Source organism: Vespa velutina, chromosome 4 (genome assembly GCF_912470025.1).
Source record: "Vespa velutina chromosome 4, iVesVel2.1, whole genome shotgun sequence".
Taxonomy (NCBI): domain Eukaryota; kingdom Metazoa; phylum Arthropoda; class Insecta; order Hymenoptera; family Vespidae; genus Vespa; species Vespa velutina.
In genome coordinates, this window is record NC_062191.1 from 6314339 (window position 1) to 6339661 (window position 25323).

Here is a 25323-nt window from a genome sequence, read left to right on the forward strand (position 1 = left end):
ATACGCTCCAATAGCCGAATGAAAGTATAAAACCTTATCCAATCAGCAAAATGTTACATCACAAAGATGGCGTTCGAAAAGTTTGCTTGCTTTACTCATTGGTTACTTTTTGTAAATCGATGCGTCATATATATTTTACATCCATACAATATAGAGTCTCATATTTTTACAAAATCAGAAGAAATATTTTCAAATAATAATATCAAATTAATAATTTTTTTGATCTACTGATGTAAGACGAATTCATATGACGTATTACCTTATCCATACATTTTATTATAATAAAAATTAATATTTAAATTAATATTATTAGTATTTCACAAATCATGAACATTTAATTTTTCCGAAATTAAATAATTTAGATTTTAATATTATATTAATTTGTTCACCTTATTGTACATCTTATTATAGCAAAGAGAAAGGATTATGTTTGTTCGTTTGTTCTACTTCCACGTAAAGATTCAATGAACCTTAAAATACGTTTTGCTGTCATTTATGTTCAGTCATCCGATACTGTCATACTTTTTCTTCTAATTTGGAAGAATAGCTTTGTCAAAATTTTTCGCCGGACTGTACACGTCTGATTTATCAAGGGGAAATAACACTTCAGGGGAATGACTTTCTCCCTTTCATGACCTCTTTTTTCGAATGACACAATAGTATCGATATCGCCGATTACTATTGAATAGAAAAAAATATATTAAGACACTGTCTTTGTTAACAGCAGTATGTATAATGATTGGATATTATTCTGTTCGTATGATGTTATTGCAAGCATAACTAATTTCATGTATTAAGTGACAAATTTTTTTCGCAGTGAGAAATTTTTTTACTTATCGTAATTATTTTCTGTAAATTTAATCTGATCCGTTTTTGAAAAACTCGTCAAAAATAATTTGTCTTTGTATCTTCTTTTGAACAATGCACATAATAAAAGAAGTAAAAACTATAAAGATATTCAAAGGCTATTACTATTTCGACGTTACCGACGACATTAAAAAGCGCGCTTAAATATCTCTGGAGTTAAGTATCTGAAATATATATTCAAGAACATTCAGTACGGAGTATACCACGGAACGTAACGGTAAGAATAGAAAGTAATTGTTTCGAATAATTATTGATGAAAGTAAGGGAATGGTATGGTATTTATAATGCGATCGAATAGATTGTCCAAGATCGTATGATAGATAGTAATACTTATGAAATATCTTTTGTCATAACGTCTTATCAGATATTTTCAAAAAGAAATTTTCCTATCAAATTTATTTGTCATTAAAAATAATTAATATTATTAAAAGGGAGAAAAACCCAAAGGTAGCAGTGAAACATAATAAGAATTGATGTTAAATAATAAAACTCGATGTTAAAAGTCAAATACATTGAATAATAACGAAATCATATGTTACGCATGCGCAAGTGAATGTAATGAGTGTAAAAAATTGCCTAGCGAGTCCAGCATCACTGTTCGAAAATTATAATAAGAAGGACCGCGTGGTTCGTGATGGCCGATAAAGGAAGAGAGGATTTGTTGCAACAAGTGAAAGAACAAGGAGATCTTGTACGAAAATTAAAAGCTGCTAAAGGAAATAAAACTCAGGTATGCTCACACTGTCAACGATGTTATACATTAATTAATAATCACTTTTATCTGTGCGGTACATATGGTGGATACTCATAAGTTAACGTTTTTGCTTCTATTTGTAATATAAAATAGAAATATTAAGTTGCGATGACTTGATGTAAAACTTACATACTTTTCATGGAATTATGAGATATTGTTTTTATCGTGAAATAGGTCTTTCTATATTGAAAAGTTTAACACGATCATAGGATGTAATCAATGTTTATAATTAGCATAATATTTTTTATATTTAAACTTTTAATCGCCGATCCTATGATACTACGCGTTCATGGTAAATATTTGATTAATCGAAGATTTATCATTTGTTTTATCATAACAAAAATATAATGATGAAATAGAAATGTTTATTGAGACATGAAATGAAATTGAATATTTTTGTAGCAAGCTTTAATTAATTCTATTCAATTTCTAATAGATAAATTTAAGATATATTTTAATTGTAGGGAATACTTAGACCCAAATTTGTGAAGTATTTATTAGTCTGTAAATACTTTTAACATTTCATTCTTTAGGGATCCTCAAATATATTGCCTGATTTAGAAACCTTAAACAATGAATTTGCGGATATCAGCTATGTATGCGGCTGGATCCCTTCATCTAAAGACAATCAGCTTTTCAATTTATGTACAAGTAATTATAATGACAATTTTGCAAAGTGGCCACACTTAAATCGATGGTATATTAACATGAAAAGTTTTACTGAAGCTGAACGTTTAAACTTTCCTGCCATGGAAGCATCACTTACTTCCTTGGCAATAAAACTTGAGAATATTGGCGATATTTCCTGTTGTAATAATATTCTTGATAAAAAGGTGAGATAGTTGGCCACTTGCAAGCAGCTTTACCATAGATTGCTAATTGATGTATTATATATAATAATCAGTTTTATAATTTTATTCGCCTACAAATTGTTCAATATAGCTCATATATTGAATAATGTGAAATTTCTCCTCAACAACATTCATGATATGTTATCAATATTCATGATATAGTTAAATAAGAGTAATTTGTGGCAGCTGCTTGCCAGTTTGCTTACCGATGTTATGTCTACTGTTTCGGCTAGTTTGATAATCACCACTGAGGCGGACTTTTCTCTTTCATTCTGGTTGCGCCATATTCTCTCTGTCTAAATGATGTTATCTCTGATGTGTACCAAAATTTCTATCATCACACGAAAACATTACTGCACATCTGTCATTGCCCCACAGGTAGGCAAGCAGTTAATATCTCTTCTTATGAATACATTGTGTTGTACCTTGTAAATAAATGGGCTGTGTAATTTTTATATGATTTATTATAATATTAATAAAATATGATATTTACAGATAGCTGATGAGGTTTCAAAACTGCTGGAGTTAAAAGCACAATTAGGAGAGGAAAATGCTGTTCAACATAAACTTATACTTAAAACACCAAAAGGTACAAGGGACTATAATCCAGAACATATGTCATTACGACTTGGAGTCTTGGAGAAAATAATTTCAGTATTTAAACGTCATGGTGCTGAAACTATAGATACACCTGTTTTTGAATTAAAGGTATATATAAATATTTATCATTAAATATTGTCATGTAATAGAATTTTTTAATTATTAACACAGTATTTTATTTTACATGACAATTTAGGATGTTTTAACAGGGAAATATGGTGAAGATTCTAAATTGATCTATGATTTAAAAGATCAGGGAGGTGAAATACTTGCTCTTAGATATGATTTAACAGTACCTTTTGCTAGATACCTTGCTATGGGAAAAATATCCAGTATTAAAAGATATCATATTGCCAAAGTTTATAGAAGAGATAATCCGGCTACAACAAAAGGACGTTACAGAGAATTTTATCAGTGTGTAAGTACCTGTAATTTTTATTATAATATGCGCATATTTAATATATAATATATTATATTTATTTTTATATTAAGGATTTTGATATTGCTGGTCAATATGATCCTATGATACCTGATGCTGAATGTATTCGTGTAGTCTCAGATGCATTGGAATCTCTGGATCTAGGAAAATTTATAATTAAATTAAATCATAGATCATTACTCGATGCTATATTTGCTACATGTGGTGTTCCACAAGATAAATTCAAAACTATTTGTTCTTCGGTTGATAAGTTAGACAAAACATCTTGGGAAGAAGTAAAGAAAGAAATGGTAGAAGAAAAAGGTCTAAATGAAGAGACTGCTGATAAAATTTGGAGTTATGTGTCTAAATCTGGAGGTGTAAACTTAATAACAGAATTAAGAAAAGATGAAAATTTAATGATACATAAATCTGCTGTATTTGGATTGGATTCTATGGAATTATTATTAAAATACTGTAGCATTTATAAAATTATAGACAAGTTAGTTTTTGATCTAAGTCTTGCACGAGGACTTGACTATTACACAGGAGTAATTTATGAAGCAATTTTATCTGGTATGTGTTCTATTATAATGAAAAATTCTTAATTTCACTATTATACATTTTATTTATTCTCTGTAATTGTATGTTTCTTGTTTTTTTATTTTTTTTTTTTATTTTTAGGTGATGATGTCGGTGTCGGTAGCGTAGCCGGAGGTGGTCGTTATGATAATTTAGTCGGAATGTTTGACAGCAAGAAAAAAACCGTACCATGCGTAGGTGTGTCGTTAGGTGTCGAACGTATTTTTAGTGTCTTAGAAGCTAAAATGGCAAATGAAGGTGTAAAGATACGAACAACAGAAGTAGAAGTATTTGTAGCTAGTGCTCAGAAAAATTTACACGAAGAAAGAATGCGCGTTTTGTCGGATCTTTGGGATGCTGGTATTAAGGCTGAACAGGCGTACAAGAAAAATATCAAATTATTAGCACAATTGCAGTATTGTGAAGAATATGGTATTCCTTTAGTGATAATACTTGGCGAGGGAGAGATAGCGAGAGGTGAAGTCACCCTAAGAGAAGTTACTACACGAAAGGAAGTTCCAATACCAAGAAATCAACTTATCGATGAAATTCGGAAACGGCTACAAAACTCAACATAGCGAGCAAATTATGATTATTTATTCTTTTTTTTGTTTATAGTTAGATCAACAATAAACATGTACATTGCATTTTAACTGAGTAACGATTTTCTCATTTGAAGTACATAAATACAAATTTGCATTATTTACGGCTATAAGCCATATTATATTTACCTAATGAAGATAGTCATTTTTTTATGACACACCTCGCCAAATATAAAATATATTAACAAGAAAACATTGTAATTTATTATATGTATTAAATAAAAAAAAATGTTCATTTTTTAAACTGTTTATATCTTTTACATAGCACGTATGGTTAAATTTCTAACAAATTAATAAAGATTAAAATCGTTTTAACAAACTTTGTTAGAATATTATTACTATTATTGTCATTATTGTATTGCAATGAGTAGTTCGAGAAACCTTTTATAATTTGAACGAATGAAATAAATACTAAGTATTGTAATACATGATGATATATACAATATAATTAAAGTTTTTTTTTTTTTATTATAGTTACTTTATCACAGTTATTCTCTATATTATAGACCTTAACATTTAAAAGCGATTTATCATTTTGATAAAGAAACTTAGATCTACGAGTAATCATACGAGTAAGAAGTGTAATCTCAATAATCACGCCACGTCTGAAGAGTAAGCTATCGTTAAATATTGCTAAGATCAGCGTGAATTATTTATTACGTCCGTATTATATCATCGATATTGCATTCATTTTTTCGTAAATGCAATTCTTTCTAGATTGTCATGAATTAAAATTAAGAATTCTGATCGTAAATCAAATTATACGATCGGAGTAGATCAATTTCATATTGTTAAACATTATTGATTTAAATTATAAATGTCGTACAATTTATAATTTCGAAAGATACAAAAAATTATAATGAAGAAAATCCGTTAATGATAAATCGATATGAAAATTCATAAAAAACAGAATCTTCTTAAAAATTTAAAAGTTGGAAAATTTATATAAATATAATCTAATTGTTTTGTTAAATGTCCTATCGAAAAAAAGAAAGATACAATTTTCATTAGATGGTGTAAAACCTTTGTTTTCTATAAACAAATAAATCATTCTTTTTTCCATGGTTTTCGTGCTTCGACCGATAATTTTCTCTGCCCGTATTGCGATTTATTCTCTTTTTCTCCTTTAATCTCCGTAGGATTGGTGTTTCCATATTGAGAACCACTCGTGGTAGCTTGATACTGCAAAAAGGGATTTACGCTGGGTTTTTCTATTTTAACATCTAACGAAGTTTTATAAAAATCTATGAATATCCTTGGTTTCTCGTTCGAAGATTTGATCGCAGAACTAGTCGTTGATTTCGAGCTGTTCTTTGAACTATCTTTAATATTTGACGATACGTCTTTAGACAATATCAATTTGTCATTGAAAATCTCTTTAGAATTGGCAGGATCTTTATGGAAAATTAATTTTTCTGTAATCTCTTTGGCAACTTCCATATTTTCTATTTTTCTTTCATTGTTTTCTGAGTTAGCTTGTTTAGAGGTATCATTATAGTTTATTTCACGTTCAGATGTTCTCTGTAAATTGTTTAATGCAATATTGCTGCTTACTTCATCGCTTTGAACATTTTTAAATTGAAAATTATCAGCAGTGCCACTGTTACCAGATGTTTCTGTCGTTACAAAAGAGGAAACAAAAGGATTGGAGGATATATTTACGAGGGATTGATTATCGACAGAAGTCGACTCGTTGCTGTCCGATCGAAGAACTTCGTTCTTCGTTGGTGATACGATCGTAACGGTCTTCTGAACCGCAGAAACATTCGGCTTACTCGAAGAAACAGTAGACGTTATAGGTTTACCATTATCATCTATTGCTAATGGGCTTAGACCAGTAGATTTTTCAGATTTATCTGCTTGCACGTCGCTTAAACTGAAGGCTCGTACTCGACGATGAACGCTCATCCTACCAATCTGTCGTTGCAACATACCAGCTTTCCAACGTGGTAGAACTTTAGTGGCTTGAATTTGTTGACTAGATGGTTGTTGGATTTGGGGCATAGGTCGTAAAGACAAACGTCGAACGTTTGAGAACGTTGCGATCGGTGAAGAGACACCTGGTGTTCCTTCCATTTGCACCAGTGGCTTTTTGGCAGATTCGTAGACAAAAGTATCCGCGAGAGAGGAAAACTGGGATTTCTGGTCATCACGTATTCGCGAATTCTATAATCATTTGTATTTGTAAACATAGGATATATGCACTTATTTAACTTATCTGAACGAACAAAAATAGTATATGATGATGTAAAGTCAAAAAAAAATAATAAGATCAATAGGTATATTTACCAAATAAGACGCTGTATATTCCGGTGGCGTGTTGGTTGGAGTAGCAACAGGTCTCAAGGAAAATCTTCTGGGTTTAATAGAATTGATCATACTTTCACGTCTTGCATACGATGGCGTAGAAGCCGGTGAGTATTCGCTAGGTCTTAGAGAGTATCTTCTATTGGTTTGCAACGATGACGTGGTCACTGTGCTTTGATTACTTTGACTATGATTTTGATTATCTGCGGATTGCGAGAACAAAGTGAAGAGACTTGGAAGTTTAGGTGGCGTCAATGAAGCAGTACCCATTTTTCTTTGAGGTTTACGTGTGTTCGAGTAATCACTAGGTACAGTGCTGATTTTTGCATGAAGAACAGTGAGAGCTCTAAGAAAATCGGCTAAAGATGTCTCTTCCAAAATATTATTACTCTCTATCAAATTGTTGGCACCTGTGTGAGTATAATATCGACGTCTCGATGTTGTGGTTTCACTGATATCGTCCAAATTGGATGAAAACAAATCAGAATTTGCTGTTATCGACGAATAATTTTCTCCTGCTTCAAGATCGATATCAGGAAGAGTGCCCTTTTGAATGGACTGTTCAGTGTCCGGTGCCTTTTTGTTCGATGATTGCCGCCTCCAAGGAGAGAAGAGATTCTTTGGTACTGACTTGGGTAATGTGATCGCAGGAAATTTATACGATTTACTGTCTTTAATACCAGAGAGACCAGTTCTACGAGTTTTTATCAATTCTTGAATCTTCCTCGAAGCAGCCGGTCCGGACCAAGTCCATTCTCCGTTTTGTTGATGAATATTCGACTCATTTTTGCTCATATTCAATCTCACCTCGCTAGCTGCTCTCGATCGTGGCATCATTCCAGGAATTCTATCAGCACCGATTCTCCAGCTTGACTCATTCCAAGTATTCTGTTTATTAAAGATATCTTTTTCTTTAAATCCTTCGATTCCTGTCTTTTTCGAGTCTTCTTTGTTTTTATATTCCTGATCCCAATCGGAAGTATCGTTAGCATCATCAGGTGGTGGAATGTAGCCCAAAACGTTTACCAATTTTGATAATAGTTCCGCTGGTTGTACCATTGCGTGAGCAGCAAATGTAGCCGTTTTATCGATTCGTTGGAGATCAGTTTCCGATACCACTCGTATTAATGGTTCCTGGATGACATATAGTTGATAAATAATAATCTAAAATAACGAATACATATATATTTCGTACATACCGTCGGTACTACTTCACTGTTAGCACGACGTCGAGGATGCAAAGGTACTGAGGTCTCAAAGCCACCATATATCAACTTTCTGAGATCTGGGAAACTGTTACTTCGTGAAAATTTGGTCGGCGGTATTTCATAATCATATTCATCGACGTAAACTCTCTAAAATGTAACACAAATGGTAAATGATAACTTTACATTTATGATATTAATAATTCTATGCCAAAATTATGAATATAGATAATACATACTTTGACCTTGGAAAACTGAAGCTCATTAAAGACTCTTCGGAAGTAGTTGATCTCCTTGTTAAACTCGTTCCATATCTTGCTTTGCGTGTGTTTTAAATTCATCGCCAATTTGTGCTCGATCCTGATGATCTTCTTACTGCGCATACCTTGGGCGATGAAGGTCATAATCATGACGATATAGCCTAATCCGAAGGAGACCCAGCAAATGAGAAAGGTTTTGTACATTACAAAAAAAAATCCACTACCCTTTGTGTTGTCTTGTCCTGTGAACACGATGTTATTTGTTCGATAATATGTCAACAATTAAATATTTTTTGTATTTTCATTATACAGATATCTAATGATTCTTTATTGACTATACTTACTATTATTTAGGCTTTACAAGACAAAAATTGTCTTTCTCTCTAATGTGTGCATGTACCAACAGAAAGATACGATTTTAATGTTAGAAGAAATGTAGTCCGGTCTTTAAAGTATGAACAGCATTATCAGTATATAAAAATTTATTATGAAATGTATAAGTCACGAATTGAATATCAGATATAAAATCTTCTAGAATTGAAAGCATCAAGTAACATCAATTGACCCGTACGGGTCTTCTGCTTTATTTGCCGCTTTGTTCCTTTTTCATTGCGTTCTGTGTACGATTATGCGCGCAGATTGTCAAGGAGACATAATCAGTTTAACGATATTCTAGATTGATTGAACCGATGATGCTGTTAATTGATACTTTAATTGATTTTACTGGTAGGGTGATAGAAAATTAACTCAAGGAAGATAAAACACGAAGAGATCTTCTCTCTCCCTCATTCTCTTTTTTGGTTTTCTTTTTGCTCAATGTTAGCCGTTATTTTAATCGATATATTAGTCACACATTTTGATGAACGAATGTTTATTTATTTAAAAATTATTTTTTCTGACCTGCCACATAATCTCCAAAGCCAATTGTTGTCAACGTTACGAAAGCATAATAAACAGCTTCATCGTAAGTCCAACCCTCGTAGTGAGAGAAAAGAAAAGCCGGGAAAAAGATGAACATGACGAAGCCAGGAATGAGATACATGAAGATTTGTGCTGCGAGACCAGCTTTTCTTGTTTCAAGAGGCGTCAATTTCTTCGCATAATCATTTTGGTGTTTCTTGTAGGATTTGTACTTGCGATGAGCCCTTACGAAAACGTGACCAAAGAATTCTCCTAACTGAGACAATAAAATTCCATTCATCGGTATCCCGAGCAATCCGTAAAAAATCATCAATATGCGACTCAGCGTATTGGTTGGTGCTAAATTTCCGTAACCTGCACATTTTTAGGACGTTCGATGATATTAGATCAAAGTTCATTGATTATTTGATTCGTTCTTTTTCGTTGGAATTTAATAAAGTAAAAATTGCAATTATTTCTCTTTTTTCGAATTATTTCAATTTCGTTCGAAATCATAACCGTTTTATTTTCAAAATCGCTACGACTCACCTATCGTACTGACGACAGTATAAGCGAAGAAGAAACTGTTGTAGAAGTCCCATTTTATAGGATCACTTTCGCCGTCCGTATAATTGTAAACTGATTTCCCGCAATACTGCGTCAATCGTTCAAAGATCTCGTTTTGATTGTGCGTACGACTGGGAAAGTAATGTTTGAGAAGCAAAGCTGAAAAATTTAGAAAGAATTATGAAATGCTTTAACCAGAGATTAAGTCATACAGGATTATCATTAAGTTTTATTAGCACTATGTTAAAATTTTGATTCGATGAGTTATAAAATAAAATAAATTTTCAATATCTAACAATGTTTCTTCTTTGAGCGACGGTATTTACGATAATGTAAAAAAAATCAAAATCTTCTTGATCCTTTGATTAAGTCCTCTTCACGCTAGATAATATTTTTTCCTTTCCTCGTTTATCTATTGAGAAAAAGAAACGAGTTACAGGAAATATATTTATTTAGTATATAATAAAAGTTGAAAAGATTCACGATAAAGTGATACACGGTGAATATATTCGAATCATTTATTTCGAAGGAGTTAGCTACTCTTGAATATAAATTATAGATCGCAATTTATTCATTAATGCTTTTGTGCGACGTAATTTTGATGACACATTGTCGAGCATTCACACATATATGGACTGACTAATAGATAGGTGGTAAAGAACACTGCAGTTTCGTCTCGACAATCGTTAAAGAGTTCTTATGAAAGAAAGAAACGAGTTAGTTATGTCTCTATATATACATAGTATAAACGATCTGTACGAGTATCCACGAATAACTCCCGGAGTTAGCTTTCATTATCTGCATTTCTCTCGATTAATTTGCGCAGGGTAGCTCGGCTAACACTTTAAACGGGACTATCTTCGAGATAATTGTCAGCCATTATCTTATCAGCCGATATTTGCTGGTTACATCGGCCGTTTGCCTCAATTAAATCGAACTTTTTATTCGTGAAACATAGGACATACAACCTTGCATATTAGATGCGGAAAAATTATCTTAGAAATTACATCAATATCAACTGTTAATAAATCAAAGATATGTATTTAAATGATCGTTATTCGTGATTTTCCGTATTGTCCTTAACATTACATTGTTCGCAAAGAAAAAAAAAAAATGATTTTTCCTTAAACGGTGGATTCACGAAATGATTAAAAAAAATTAAAATTTAGTTCGAATTATCTGAGCACAATTGAACTTATGCTAGTCACGTTCCTGATAATCAACTGATATTCTTACTTTTTTGATTGTGAGAAGAGATAAAAAATATTATAGTTACTTACATAGCATAAATTTGCAAAATATTTTATAATTTTAGCATGTAATATTTCGTTGGAGAAAGTAAAATAAAATTAGAACTTATTAAATAAGTCGTACGATACTTACTATGATGATATTAATTATAGTAAAAATTTATACGCAAAAAAGAGCAATATCAATAAATATAAACGAATCAATCTGTATTGAAATAATAAATTGACTAAAATTAATTCAGTCTTCATTTCTTAAAAATCTTTATGATAAATTCTGTTATTTGCAAAATTTAATCCTTTTTAAACCAATTTCTTATCGGCCCTATAAAACAAGTAATAAACTTATATTTAGCAGAGCTTAATTTTGAAATATAAATTAATAATTAATTTTCTAACAAAAAAAAATAATATAAAAATTAAATGACAGAGATCATGATAAGTGTAACATGAAATTTTGATTGAATTATAGAGGATTAAAGAATAATGTCAAAATTGAAAAATAACGAATAACTATGAAAACTTTTTTCGTTTGAATTCATTCGATATTTGCTTACTCATATCGGCTTACTACGAAATATAGCTTACCCCATAATTCCACAAGTTAACTTGTGATTTACCCTATGTTTATTGTCAACGGGTTCATCATCAAGCACGCGAAGTAGGAGCAGTCCAGTATTTCAATACTGGATCGCTTAACCCTCCCGGCATGACACTGACACTGGAAGTTTATGTAGTGTTACGTGCCGCCATTGTGACTTGTTCGCTTGAATGCAACTCGTTTTTTTCTTTTAACAATACTTTCGGGGCACGGCTATGAATACGAAAATGGTAGTGATATCACGGGTCAACTTAGAGCCCACAAAATGTTGCTTACTTATGTATCGGCCATTACGTAATTCGTAATCTGTTTTCTTTATGCTACTTTAATTAAAATTCTTATGATGTAATACTTTAAAGTATCAGTTCAGTTATTATCCAATTTCTATTCTAGAAAAATAACAAACATTTAAGAGAAGATTTTTAACTCTCTCTTTCGCCTTTGGAGTCACATTAAAAAATAAACGATCATATAAATAAATGATCTATATTTTATTAGATCTTAAGACGCGTGATTAAAAAAAAAAAAAAAAGAAAAAGTTAAAATAAAATTTGTAAAAAAACATATCTTAATAATATTTAAGAATACTATTTAAAAAGATATAATTCAATATTAAATATTGAATTCTATCAATTTTAAGACGAATTTTTAACATCCTCTTATGCAAAATTCTCGTAGGCGAAGTCGCGAGACATACATGATTCGGTCCAACGACCGTGTCATTACTTAATTAACGAATACGTCCGAATCCGGTACAAACTGGAGCATAATGATATGTAACATAGTTTAGCATGTTGGTCATTTTTGCGTACGATTTATACTTTCTATAAAATGCTTGTGAACTTATCAGTGTATTACAGGGATACGATAATGATATCTTACAATAATAATGATTTGATTGTGAATAATCTTATATGTTTTTTTAAACGATGAATCTCCGATAGTTATCAAGTCTATGTAGGCTCGTTTGACACTCTCTTCAATAAATCCAACAATTGGCCGAGACTATCAACAGTATTATGTGGGAGCGTTTTAGTACATAATCTAACGGAAGTAATTTGTCGTTAACGAAAAGTGTTCTCTCTATTGCTCAATTGGGAATAGAAATATTCGAGCGAATTTTTAAACGAATTCATTTGCAACCAAGAATGCATATATATCGTTATGTATTGCCGTTCCTTGTTGTCGCATCTCTAAAGTAGGTATATTGACAACACATCGACAAATACATATACAATTGTACATAATCGATAACTCTCACAAATTTACGTTTAAAGGTATTATCGTAATACCTGGAAGCTATTTGGTATCGCTTATCTCTTATCGAAGAAGCTATTGGAAAAGTAATCCCGTAAACGTAACTCGTTTTTCTTAACTTTACTTCTACGTTAATAACCGCGCATTTGTGTATGTACGTTAATATTTTAACGTCGAACGTGGAAATTTTTGATGCGTCGATAATTTCACGTTGACTCTTTTACGATTTGTTAGATTCGACATTTGCTGCTTTTTTTTTCTTTTTCCAAAAAGATGAATGTGTCTTTTTTGCAAATTCAAATGAGCTCGTTTAAAATGATTTCAAATGAGAACTATGTCCTCTAATACTGAAATTTGGAATTCGTTCGCAAGGATACATTATAAATTTCCCTTTCTCTCTTTTTTTTTCTCTCTCTCTCTCTCTCTCTCTCTCTCTCTTTCTTATTCTTCATTATACGTGAATCTTTTACGATGACAAAGCCGAACGACGAAGGAAATTATGTATATCGGTATGACTTAAAAATAAAGCACGTTTATATGTACGTACGAACAAACGAATGAAGGAACGTTATTGCCCTCTTACAGAGAGCAAATTTAACGAGTGAACGTGGCCTATACACGTAGTCTCCACAAAATTATTGTCCTTGCGAAAGAAACCAAGAATATGTATGTATATATGTACATATGCATGTATGTATGTGTGCTGAACATGGGCGAAGAGACGACCAAATAACGTCGTGTACGTGTTCAAAATTAATTTCGTGTAATATCTTTAAAAATGACCGTAAATAAATAAACAGCACGAAAATCATGAATGATTTCCCTTCATTTCTTTCCTTTTTTTTGTTTCTTATTTATGACTTTCTTTTTATGTTATGCGATTAGTTTACTTAAATGGCTGTCCAATATTCTTCACAAGATAAATTTACAAATTTACAAGCAAAACAGAGCCGGTGGTTATAAAAATATGATCTAAGTCATATTATTTTCGTTTTGAAATATTTTGACTTATGAGTTTGCATGTAGATATCATGCTACCGAGCGTAATTTGCTAGATTTTTGACACGGACGGCCACCTTCATAATTACTGACACAAATGTCAATGGTATAATAATACGGAATCATTCATGATAATAAACGTGTAATTTATAAATTTTAAGGATCATTTTCTCTTATTCTTTCTCTTTTTCTCTTACCGTTGATCTCGATTCGTTCTTCCTTGGCACGTTCGATGTGTTCGATCTCCAACCGGCTTTCAATATGATAGAAGATAGAAGCGCCCAAAAAGAGATAAGCTAGGAACAACATGAGAAGTACGATCCATTGCTTCTTCGACATTCTCTGAGAAAGAGAACGAGAAACGGCTGATGGAAATTGGCCAACTCGTAAAGGACTTAGTTGTCGTCACGAGAAACTACGGGTAGTCGACTTCAAACTTGTTTTCTAGGACAATGACGATGATCTAGGGTCAGCGTAGCCATTTTCTCCCTCTCTATTTCTCTCTCTTTCTCTTTCTCTTTCTCTCTCTCTCTCTCTCTCTTTCTCTCTTTCTCTCTCTTTCTCGTATACACGCGTGTATTATATTCAACTTTGTCTTTGCTTTGTCCCTGGTATGTCCGATGAACCTCTTGACTCTGCGTCCGCAGAGCTAACTGAAGATCTCTCACGTGCTTCGCTTCCTCTTTCACGAACCTTACAAGACGGGCCGATTATCGACGTTGATCGCGAAGCGACGGTGACAATCGACGAAGCACGATCGCCAACGATGGATGTTATCGTTCTAATCCTACCTTTTTCTTTTTCTTCTTTAAACGTTTTATTTATGGTTATTTACATCTTCTTGTCTTTTCGTGAAGATGCCATTTTCCTTTCTCCTCCCGATACCATCCAAAGTCCAACCCTCTGGCTCGGGAATTCTGCAGACAATAAAATAGAATATTTTTAATCGTTTATATTGTTGCTCGACGATCAGACAAGGACGAATCATTTCTGAATTCATTTCTAATTTGGAGATTAAAATTTCATTAATTTTGCGATCCGATGTAAGTTTTATATCGGAGCTTTGACAAGTGCTCTCATAATCCGCGTCATCTCCAAATGTCTGTCGCGTTTGTTCAGCAATAAAAACCGTTGCAGCTACGAATTCGTTATGTTACAGATAGATAGATAGATATATAGATAGATAGATAGAGAGAAATAGAGAGAGAGAGAGAGAGAGAGAGAGAGAGAGAGAGAGAGAGAAAGAGATGATGAAAAGAGAGAAGACCTCGTTAAAAGGAGAGGGAAAGCTTGTTGTACGTATGTACATACTTACTCTTATATACGTACATGAATAATATCGTTCATTGGTCATCGAGAAAAATCAATGTATTTAATTTAACAGCAATTTAATATTAAATTTAATATGTATATACGATAGAATTAAAAAAAAATTGATATTTCAATAAAAAGAAAATAAAAAACTGATAATATGGATAGAAATTTCTAAAAAAAAAAGTACTTGTTTACTTATTCATATTTAATGAAAGAAATCGTATAAGGGAAAAAGTATTTACTCACTATTTTTTTAGCTACGAGTAGATCAGTGTATCATTAGAGACAATACGTGCGAGTACTGGTTGACAATACACTGCGCTCGTTAATGGAGAACAGAGAGCTTCATTCGGTGCACAAAAGGGCGCCGTTTTGAAAGGAGCCAATTACGCCGGCAGACTTTTCAATCCCGAAAAATCTCGCTGTTCTCTTTTTCAAGGCTTTGGCGATAATGGACAAACTAAAATGAACAAATTTTGTTTATTTCGGTTTAAAATGCGTTTACCTCGAAATGTGACCGATCTCTGTCGTTGGTACGATGTTTCATAAGAATAAAAAAGGTTCCCTTAGACGGTGAGCTCTTTCTTTCTCTCTCTCTCTTCCTCTCTCTCTCTCTCTCTCTCTCTCTCTTTCTCTCTCTCTTTTTCTATTTTTTTTCTTAGTTGTCATTTATGTAAACGAACGAATAGTCGAGCATGTAAAATGCGAAAAATTGATCGATCTCTTCGCACGACTGGATGATTTGCAGCGCAAACAAGAGTCGTCCTCGATTGTAGACACGTTCTCATAATATTTCACTGTATCATCTATCATCATAGTTCGTACAATAAATTATACATTTATCGAAAGACAGTAAAAAGCTGACGAAATTTGAATTAATTTTGAGTCATCATTTGAAAGAACAATAAAAGAACAAAAAATCAATAGAAAATCATTATCAGTAGGTATCTTTTTAGATCATCTAGTTTTTATATGTACGGTATCTTAATTTTTAAAAATTATCAATTTTTCTAAATAATCTTTGTTATCTTAGATTTATATATTTTATAAAAAAAAAAATATATGTTTTTAACTCATTAGAGATAGTATATGGTATGAAAAAAATAGAAAAAAAAAAATAAAAAAAATTGTTCTTAGAACGAACAAGGACAAGTAGCTATTGATCGTTACATTGGAAATGTCGTCCTTGCAAAAATAAGACAACGATGCTTTTATATTACGTTGTACATATGTACATATGTACATGCATCATATGTTTGAGATCTCCACGAACAGTTACGTCCGCAATGAGGATTTATGAGGCGAACTATGTAGGTATCCTTGTTTGTTCCATCTTATGTATCGATCTCTGTTTGCCAAAGGTAGCAATGTGGGCATTGCTGGTTTGTACCGATACGACGTAATTCACATTTCAATACTATATATACATAATGATATATGGTGCACAGAAAAAGACATTTCGATCACTTTTGCGTATGAAGAAAGAAAACGTGAGTCTTACGTTTAAAAAGAAGAAACAAAATTAAATTGCATTTTGGATCATGCGGAAGATCGTAAATTAAAAAATAAACACGACGACTGTCTTCTTCTCACAATGTTTCTTCTTCGAAAGTGTATTGCCAATGAAATGTCTTTTTTTTTCTTTTGATATTGAAAATTGATATCATAAAATGAAATTTTTATATATATATAAAAAAAAAAATAAAAGAAGTAAGACAAAGAAGAAGTCTATTTTGAACATCTTAAAATGAAACAACCTTAATTTCTCTCTAGTATTTTCTTGTATTAAAACAAAATGAAAAATTGGACTTCAACGATATGCGATACATTGCTCTGAAATTTGAAGAAGCTCGGTTAACTTGTTAATCACGACAGACAATAATTACATTGGCGTACATTTGCATTTGACGTTGACATATCACCCTAATATATGTAAATCACGTGCAGAGATAAATCTTTATGATTAACTATAGTCACATGTTAAAATATATAATAGTAAATGTGTATAGGCTTTTTAATCATTGCGTATAAATATGTACCAATTTAATAGTGAAGGTTAAAATAATTGAAATAAGTGAAGTAGTTCATTGAATTCTCCAAGACTATAAGAAAGATATAAACTAAAAATAAAACAATCGATGATGAATGAAATGTGCAAATAAAGGTATGGTATGTGTCAATTTGTAAAGAAATTTAATTGTCGGTTGTATTTATAGAAACGTGATATTAGTAACTGTAAACATGTCTCCGATTGTTGTTCAGCATCTTCGATGCTGTTTTCTTTTTTATTTTTTAAACAATTACAAATGAAATACATTTCATCTACTTATTAGAAAGTACATAGTTTACTTTGTAAATGATATGCGTAATCGGTTTATTTTGTTTTTTCTTTTTCTTTTTATTTCATGCGACATTGATAATTTAACGTATTAGTTTTAGCGATATATTTTATTGCAGTATAAAGTAACAAAGCTAGGATTAATCAATCGCTATCCAAATATCTAATAAAAATTTTAATTTAGACTTTTGATTCTTCTTACAATTTTTTTTTCTTTGTAATTTATATTTCCAACTGAAGAATAAATTAAGAATATAACTTTGATATAATTATACGTAAAAAGAAGGAAAAAAGAGATTATAAAAATAAAAAGATTGAAATACTCACTCAACCCTGTCTTTCTTTCTCTCAATTCATTTGATAATGATACATAATACATTGAACTGATTATAGCTTATCTTCTCACTATCAATCAGTTTCATCAAATAGATATTAACATCATTGATACACTTACACATATTTTTCAAGAGTAAATTTAATTTATTATTTGTAATAACAATTAATCTTTAGCATGTTATTCAAAATGCTTTCATTTAAATAAGATCCATTATCTAAGATGTTTGAGATTGATTTTAGTCGGCTATTATGATAGAAATGTATTTGAAAAGATATAATCAGTAACAATTTTAAAACATTTTCAAAAGCCATTTTAAAAGCAAATTTACCGTCACGAAATATTCATTTTTTTTGTATGTCTCGGCATAAAAAGAAATACAAACAAGTCGTAAAAAGAGATCACAATCTATAAAAACAAAAAAAGTGTAATATAATATATCAAAGGCGCTCCTTTATCGGATTGCAAAGATGATGATGTTAATCATAAAGCAAAGAGTTGCTCGCGAGAATCGTAAGGAGAGGACCTATAGTATTCCTTCCATTGAGTGCACAATTTTTAAAAGAAGTCGGTTGATCTCTCGGTTGATCGAAGATGTAGGGCCCCATTAAAGTATCCTGGATTTATCGAATTATCTCCGCATACATAACACTCCATCGAGATCGGCTAATGATAATGCGCGTAAATTGAAAAAGGTCTTTTCTTATCGCAAGAATAAAGAGAGAGAAAGAGAGGGAGAATGATAGGAAGAGGGAGAAACATTTTACAGATATTTCATAATACGCTGTAGTCGCTATGCGATTTACACGTTTTTACGTCACGTTACACTTACTTACACGCGTAAGTAAATAATATTCCTTTTTTATTTTTTTAATTGTTCAGTGAAAAGCGAGGAAAGTCTGAAGTGATGATATGAGAAATAACTCAAAGGGAACATTAACAAAAAATGTGAAAAAAGGGTACATGAATTTCAATGATTCTCGAGATATTTGCGGCAAGATGTATGGTCATGTGAGCACTCCCTAAATGTTTGACGAAAAACACAATACTTGGATGAGAAAGGTTTAAATCATTGTATCATTATGATAAAATAATTTATATATAGATATAGAGAAACTGAAAGTGCAATAGTCAAACATTAAATTTTTTCTCTTTTTAACATAATTTTAACGAACGGATTTGAAATCAATCGAGCAAACAGGCAATTTTTGATTGACTTGGTTATCAATGGTTGTTATGTCGGATTGAAGAATTTATAATAATTTGATTTAAACAGACGCACACGTATACATAGACACATGTACACATAGACACCTGTCGCACTAGACGCACACATAGACACCTATCGCACTAGACGCACACATAGACACCTGTTTCCTTTGGGATGAGGATCGTAATTTTTTTTCTCTCTCGTAAAATTAATACATTTTTTTGCAGAAAATCCATACCTTTTAAACACAATAGATAAGACCTCTCATAGTTGACGAAGTTTGACCGGTCGTTCAATAGGCACGTACTATGCACGTACGTTCAATACGAGAAATAATTAAAACGCGAATTAATTAATTGTCCATTTTGGTGATGAGACGTGCTACAGATTGAATTCGTAACGTTGATAGCCGACCAACGTATTCGAGTACTTGGCCGAACGAAGACTATTCGTTGATCGAGTCATGAACCATTGGAAAAGCTCTGGAACGGTGGGAGGATGAGAAATCGTAATATTGACCATCGTGTCTATTAAAATCTTTCTTTTTTTCTTTCTTTCTTTCTTTTTTTGTGTTTTTTTTTTAATAGTTTTCAACTAAATAAAACACATCTTTCGAGCACATATAATTTTTCGTTTAACTATTCGACGTTCGAATTCGCGAATCTATAACGTTTTGTAATTATGATGAAAGGCAAATAATATAAAAAACAAATCGTATAACGTGATTACTTTATCCTAAACATTCTTAAATTCATATTTTAAAAAACGATTTACAAAGGATGCATTACCAACAAGCGATTTCTAATTGGTCACATATATGTTCATCTTGTATATGTGAATAAATTAGAATTAAAAATAATGTAATATCGTCGGTTGACTAATTATTATATATCGTTGATCTTGCTTAATTCTTATTATACTAGTATCATAGAAATGTCATTAGACATTAAAATATTTGAAATTTATCAACTTATGGATTTTTCCGTTTAACTTTTTTGATTCTGCGGATCTATTATAAATAATTTTGTTGAAAAGGGAAAAAATAATAAAAAAGATATGTAATGTGATAAATCGAAATGACGTAATCAGTATTCGCTAATCTGTGAGGAGTCCGATTAGTGTGTAAGTGTTATTCTACATGCTTAAGAACTTCGAGCCACACATTCTTGTGATACGTTAAACGCGTTATTTAGTTAGTAAATTGGTGATAATAATTGTAGTTCTCTTTTCGTCGTGCAGCTGATACTCACATTTATGTTTGTATCTCACCAGTAACAATTTTACACTTCAGAACAAAATCTTACGTTTCCGAGGCATTTATCCATTGTATTACGCCATTCAAATTTTCGTTGATGTGTACTACAAATATCACCCGGCCTGATGATGATATAAATGGAGCAACTATTTAATTCAATTTAAAATTTTACATTGTAAAAAATTTTTTACTCCTTACTACTAAAAATGATTCCTTCAGATGGAAAAAAAAAACAAATTTTACCGTGTAAAATTACTGAACGATTTATTATAAAATAATGTAATTACAAAGATATCTGCTTTCGTGTTTCTATCATCTGCAGACATAACATTCTAAATAAATCTTAATCTCGCTATAGGAAATAGTTTCATAAATCTCGCTTTTATCACACAGTGTGCTAATCTTAAGTATTCATAATTGAATAATGTAAATTACACAAACATTTTCGTGCGATTAGGTAGTTTTCAAAATAAGCTTCTTAAGTAATAGACAAATTTGTTTTGCATTATTATACTCCTATTTTGAAAGAAATACAAACAAGAAACATAATAGTTTTGTCGTACAATAGTATAACATAATTAAATCTATGCTTATTCAAATTATGAAAATTTATTACTAAATCATGATCATTATTTCATTTTAGCTTTATAATCCATAAATATGAAATCCGAATCTGATTTGTACATTATTAAGAAATAAACAATGTAAATTTCAATATATAACCAATTCATTCCATCATTTACTACTATTACTGCTTATCTAATAAGGAACATAGATATTATTGTAATTATTTTACTATATGATATATCATATGCAATGTTTTCTTACTTTCATTTTTTTATCTCCCCTCGTTAATGCTACGAATGTGCATTGAGTGTGCCCTTTATATGAACAATAATGATAAGGAAAAGAATGATCGAATGAAATGACATTTACATACCTACAGCCCTATATATACTAATAATGTTATTTTTGTTTTTGTAACTATTTAATTTCGCTAACATAAGTCCTTTTCCTTAAACTAATAAATATTATTAATTACCCGACTTTTGTAATTTGCTCATTGTGAAGACTTTATACATTTAAATAGTTTTACTTTTAACAATTTATCAACTGAACTCTAAATACTTAGTAAACATTATATGCAATATCTATAACTTTCTATATAATCTTTTACATAGTTTATAGTGTACCATACTACTTCATAAGAACTTTGTATACAATTTTTCGAAAGTATACTAAAAAACAAAATTCCCTGATGATAATGCACTAATTCCAACCAAATTCTATGTCTTCGATCTTTATGTTTAATCCTTCAAATGTTGTGTCTATTGGAGGATCAACAAAACTATCATCCAATCCAATTTGCTGCACAAAAATTAGCACTGTAACTATGGACTTGTATTCTCTTAATAGAATAGAAATTGAAATATCAACTTTCATTTTTTAATACAAACCTGTAAAGCAGCTATATGAGATGGATCACTAACTAATAAAATTTGTGGTTCAGGATCCGTTATGTCTTCAGACACTTTAGAAACCTGAAGCTGTGTTTCTTTTTCAACTGTTAATTTCTGAAAGAAAATAAATATAATAGTATATTAAATCTCTGATTGCTGCAATATGTTATAATTATGTTTTGTTTACATTTTCTCTTATTGTACTATTCTTCTCTTTATTGTTGCTTTGAATAGATCCATCTAAAGTATCTTGTAAAAAAATATCAGTACTATCATCGCTATCAACTAATGCATGTGCTGTTCTTTTGTGCATTACAAGTGTACTGCTTTGTCTGTATCTCCTAAAACACACTTTACACTCAAATGGTCTTTGTTGTGTATGAACCTAAACAAAGAATGAAAAACATTTATATATTTTATATTATGATATTATTAAATTCATACTTACAAGATGATGTTTATAAAGACTAGAATATTCTGTAAATCTCCTTCCACAATTCTCTATGGAACATACATATGGCTTCTCACCAGAATGTATACGTATATGGTTCTTATAATTTGTTGCACTAGCAAAGGCTTTACCACATTTAGGCTGTGTGCATTTATATGGACGTTCACCAGTATGTGTTCTTACATGGACCTGAATTATATGACATTTATTAGATAAATTCTTGAAAATATTCCTTCGCTATTTTATATTGTTTATACTTCTTTACCTTTCTAATATTACTCGTTGTGAACGATCGACCACATCCTTCGAATGGACACATGAAAGGACGTTCACCTGTATGAGTCCTAACATGTTTTAATAAATCTCCAGATGTTTTAAAACTTTTATTGCATGCTTCGTTAGGACACTTATAAGGTTTCTCTCCAGTATGTGTCCGTAAATGAGCTTTTAAACTATAACCAGTGGAAAAACTTTTTTTACATTTTGGATGTGTGCATCTGTACGGTCGCTGGCCAGTATGAGAACGTTCATGCACCTAATATAAATACTTATGTAAGTATTTAATATTCTCAAATTTCATACAATTGTGTATAAATACGTAGAAAATATACCACCTTGAGATGGTGTGGTGTACTATACACTTTCGTACATCCTTCTCTAGGACAAGGATGTCGTATTTTTTGTTCAGATAATTTGTTTATTATAATCTTAGGCTCTTTCTTTTTCAACTTTCCATCTTCTATCTCCCATAAGTCATTGCCAACATTTAAATGACTAGCAACCATATATGCCGTTCCATTGATAAATTCTAGTTGTGGATATGTATTTTCTGCAATGTCTACAGAAGTATTTTGAGCATCCAAAAAAGCTGGATCTACCTCCAACTGAAGAGTTTTACCATCCGCAAATTCAGATAAATCTCGTAATAAAATAGTTTCTCCATTTTCTAATTCCAAAGTGGCGTCCCCATTAAATGGAGATTCTACAATTATAATTTGTTAAAATGTATATACAATGTAATTATATGCATTCAATAATAAATCATTCATAGTTCTATTTATATAAATATATAAAATTTAGCATAGAACAAACCATCATCACTAAAGTTATTCGTCAAATATGCTTGGGTTCCGTCAGGTAATGTTATTGCTGTTAGTGTTGTACCAAGTAATTGTTCATCCAGTACAAGTTCTTGTACCTGGACATTATTTGCATTTCCTTCGTCGATCATGACAGATAGACATCCCAAAACATCAGCTGAGGTATTCTAAGTACAACACATATAATAATATCACAATAATGAACACTTTATATATTATTTACAAATAATAACAGTTATCCTTACCGATAATTCGTGTAAAACTGTACCGGTTTCTTCTTGATTAGTAATAGTACTCGTGACAAAACCCGTTGATTCTTCATCTTGTGTTGACATAATTTCTTACCGGCGTGGAGCTAAAAAAAAAATAATGTATAAACGATTTGATAATCAAACGGCAAAGAAACCTCCACTAACTCGAGACAGAAATATCGAAAGGAATGTATAAATTAGGGGTAATACCTAGCGAATGAAACGCAACGCAAAAAAAAATGTTATTTATTATTTTTACCGCGTAAACCGGTTCGTCGTTATTTCGAACATTTCTTCGAATGCCTAATGTACTATTACAGAATGATCATGGTAGAACATTTAAGTTAGATTGTCTATTATTTATTCCGAATCATGTTGTAGGAACGATGATACACAATAGAATCTTTCGAAAATAAATTGTAAACCTCAAAATACGAGTGAAATCAATGCAACAGTGTCTCTCGCCATTTTCCCGTTTAAGTATGTCAACAACGGAATCCGTAAAAATTGTGCGAGGCGGCATATCTTTTCGAAAAATTTGTTCCGTCCTCCCTCACTCCTCACTTAATCAATACGCCACCGAAATTTCGACACGATAAACTGAATTTTCGACACCTCACGATTGAGCACCAAAGAATCTTGGGAAATATTACCCATAAACTCAGGACGCCCGCGAAATATTCTTCCCTAACCAAAGCGAGCGAGCCGGAAACTGATGTGCCGCCATCTAACAGAAAATAATTGTCAGGGATTAGCTTGAAGAAAAAAAAAATTTCAGTACCATGAAAAATATTTAATTGAAAATCCTTACTTCTCACATGGAATACCGTCATTTTCAATCGTGCACTTTTGAATTTTTCGTAGCCTATTTTTTGAATAATATAATCACGTTCAATGTTTATTTTATTGTACCACTTATAGGTATTTATTTATTTAATCGTTTCATTTAGCAATCGCACCAATCCATTCGATATAATTATAGTAACTAGTTGTGCGCGTTGACTCATAAATCAATTACTTTACAGCCGTTATCAATGGTCGTATAACTGTCATGTTGTTTTCTGCCTAGGGCACAGGAACACCTTGTTACAGTTCTGATTACAAGTCGATGCGTCGCACGCGCGCGCGCGACCATGATTTCATTACGCAAATTCTTCAGACTTAAGATTAATGATTGGATCGGTTCGAACAAATATCATGTACCTCCGTATTATTCATTTCATATCGAAGATTCATTATATGATACTAGTTTAACTCGATTACTCAATTCATAATCGTAGTTTTTATTAAGAGCTCAAAATTCTTAGTATTACAAATATCATTTCTTTAAAATCATATTAGAAATATTTGGTTATCTCAAAGTTCCGGATCAAACGGAAGTCATAGTTGTGAAAGTGGAGCAATCTTATACGATGCCAAATGTCCTGAATGAGAAATTTCATTGAACCTCAAGGACATCTTTTCAGATGAGATCAGCACGCATTCGTCGTTTTACTTTAATTCAAACTTGAGCGCAATATGATTGTATATGTTTGCATTGGGCAATGCTCTTACGTGTTAAAAAAAAAAAAAAATAGGAAAAGTAATCCTTGG

At 31.4% G+C, this 25323-nt stretch overlaps 3 protein-coding genes across 14 annotated transcripts; 1 reads left to right on the forward strand and 2 right to left on the reverse strand.

Annotated features, from left to right (window-relative positions):
• The first annotated feature begins 760 nt into the window (after positions 1–760).
• LOC124948237 (histidine--tRNA ligase) lies at positions 761–5147 on the forward strand. Of its 5 annotated transcripts, none has more exons than XM_047491564.1 (7): positions 761–1084; positions 1448–1597; positions 2155–2454; positions 2968–3180; positions 3269–3490; positions 3565–4066; positions 4175–5147. In XM_047491564.1, the coding sequence occupies exons 2-7, from the start codon at positions 1502–1504 to the stop codon at positions 4648–4650; spliced, it is 1809 nt and encodes a 602-aa protein (XP_047347520.1). In that variant the 5' UTR covers positions 761–1084; positions 1448–1501; the 3' UTR covers positions 4651–5147. The 5 variants fall into 5 exon arrangements, with proteins under 5 accessions (XP_047347520.1, XP_047347523.1, XP_047347524.1 ...); XM_047491567.1 differs by having other exon boundaries at positions 1457–1597; XM_047491568.1 differs by lacking the exon at positions 2155–2454 and having other exon boundaries at positions 775–1084.
• On the reverse strand, positions 3685–20556 carry LOC124948236 (open rectifier potassium channel protein 1). 5 transcript variants are annotated; one of them, XM_047491559.1, is made up of 8 exons: positions 19452–20556; positions 14215–14934; positions 9896–10072; positions 9347–9721; positions 8426–8688; positions 8181–8336; positions 6964–8115; positions 3685–6840 (listed from the first exon to the last, which is right to left on the reverse strand). In XM_047491559.1, exons 2-8 carry the CDS (start codon positions 14354–14356, stop codon positions 5722–5724), a joined length of 3384 nt encoding a protein of 1127 aa, XP_047347515.1. In that variant the 5' UTR covers positions 14357–14934; positions 19452–20556; the 3' UTR covers positions 3685–5721. The 5 variants fall into 5 exon arrangements, with proteins under 5 accessions (XP_047347515.1, XP_047347516.1, XP_047347518.1 ...); XM_047491560.1 differs by lacking the exon at positions 19452–20556 and adding an exon at positions 15578–15700; XM_047491562.1 differs by lacking the exon at positions 19452–20556 and adding an exon at positions 10210–10325 and having other exon boundaries at positions 3686–6840; positions 14215–14350.
• A 149-nt stretch (positions 20557–20705) lies between these two features.
• Positions 20706–24457, reverse strand: LOC124948238 (zinc finger protein 76-like). Of its 4 annotated transcripts, none has more exons than XM_047491571.1 (9): positions 24384–24457; positions 23725–23834; positions 23472–23646; positions 22994–23361; positions 22645–22914; positions 22377–22568; positions 22116–22313; positions 21926–22042; positions 20706–21836 (listed from the first exon to the last, which is right to left on the reverse strand). In XM_047491571.1, the coding sequence occupies exons 2-9, from the start codon at positions 23812–23814 to the stop codon at positions 21738–21740; spliced, it is 1509 nt and encodes a 502-aa protein (XP_047347527.1). In that variant the 5' UTR covers positions 23815–23834; positions 24384–24457; the 3' UTR covers positions 20706–21737. The 4 variants fall into 4 exon arrangements, with proteins under 4 accessions (XP_047347527.1, XP_047347529.1, XP_047347528.1 ...); XM_047491573.1 differs by lacking the exon at positions 24384–24457 and adding an exon at positions 24156–24368; XM_047491572.1 differs by lacking the exon at positions 24384–24457 and adding an exon at positions 23990–24368.
• Positions 24458–25323: the final 866 nt, after the last annotated feature.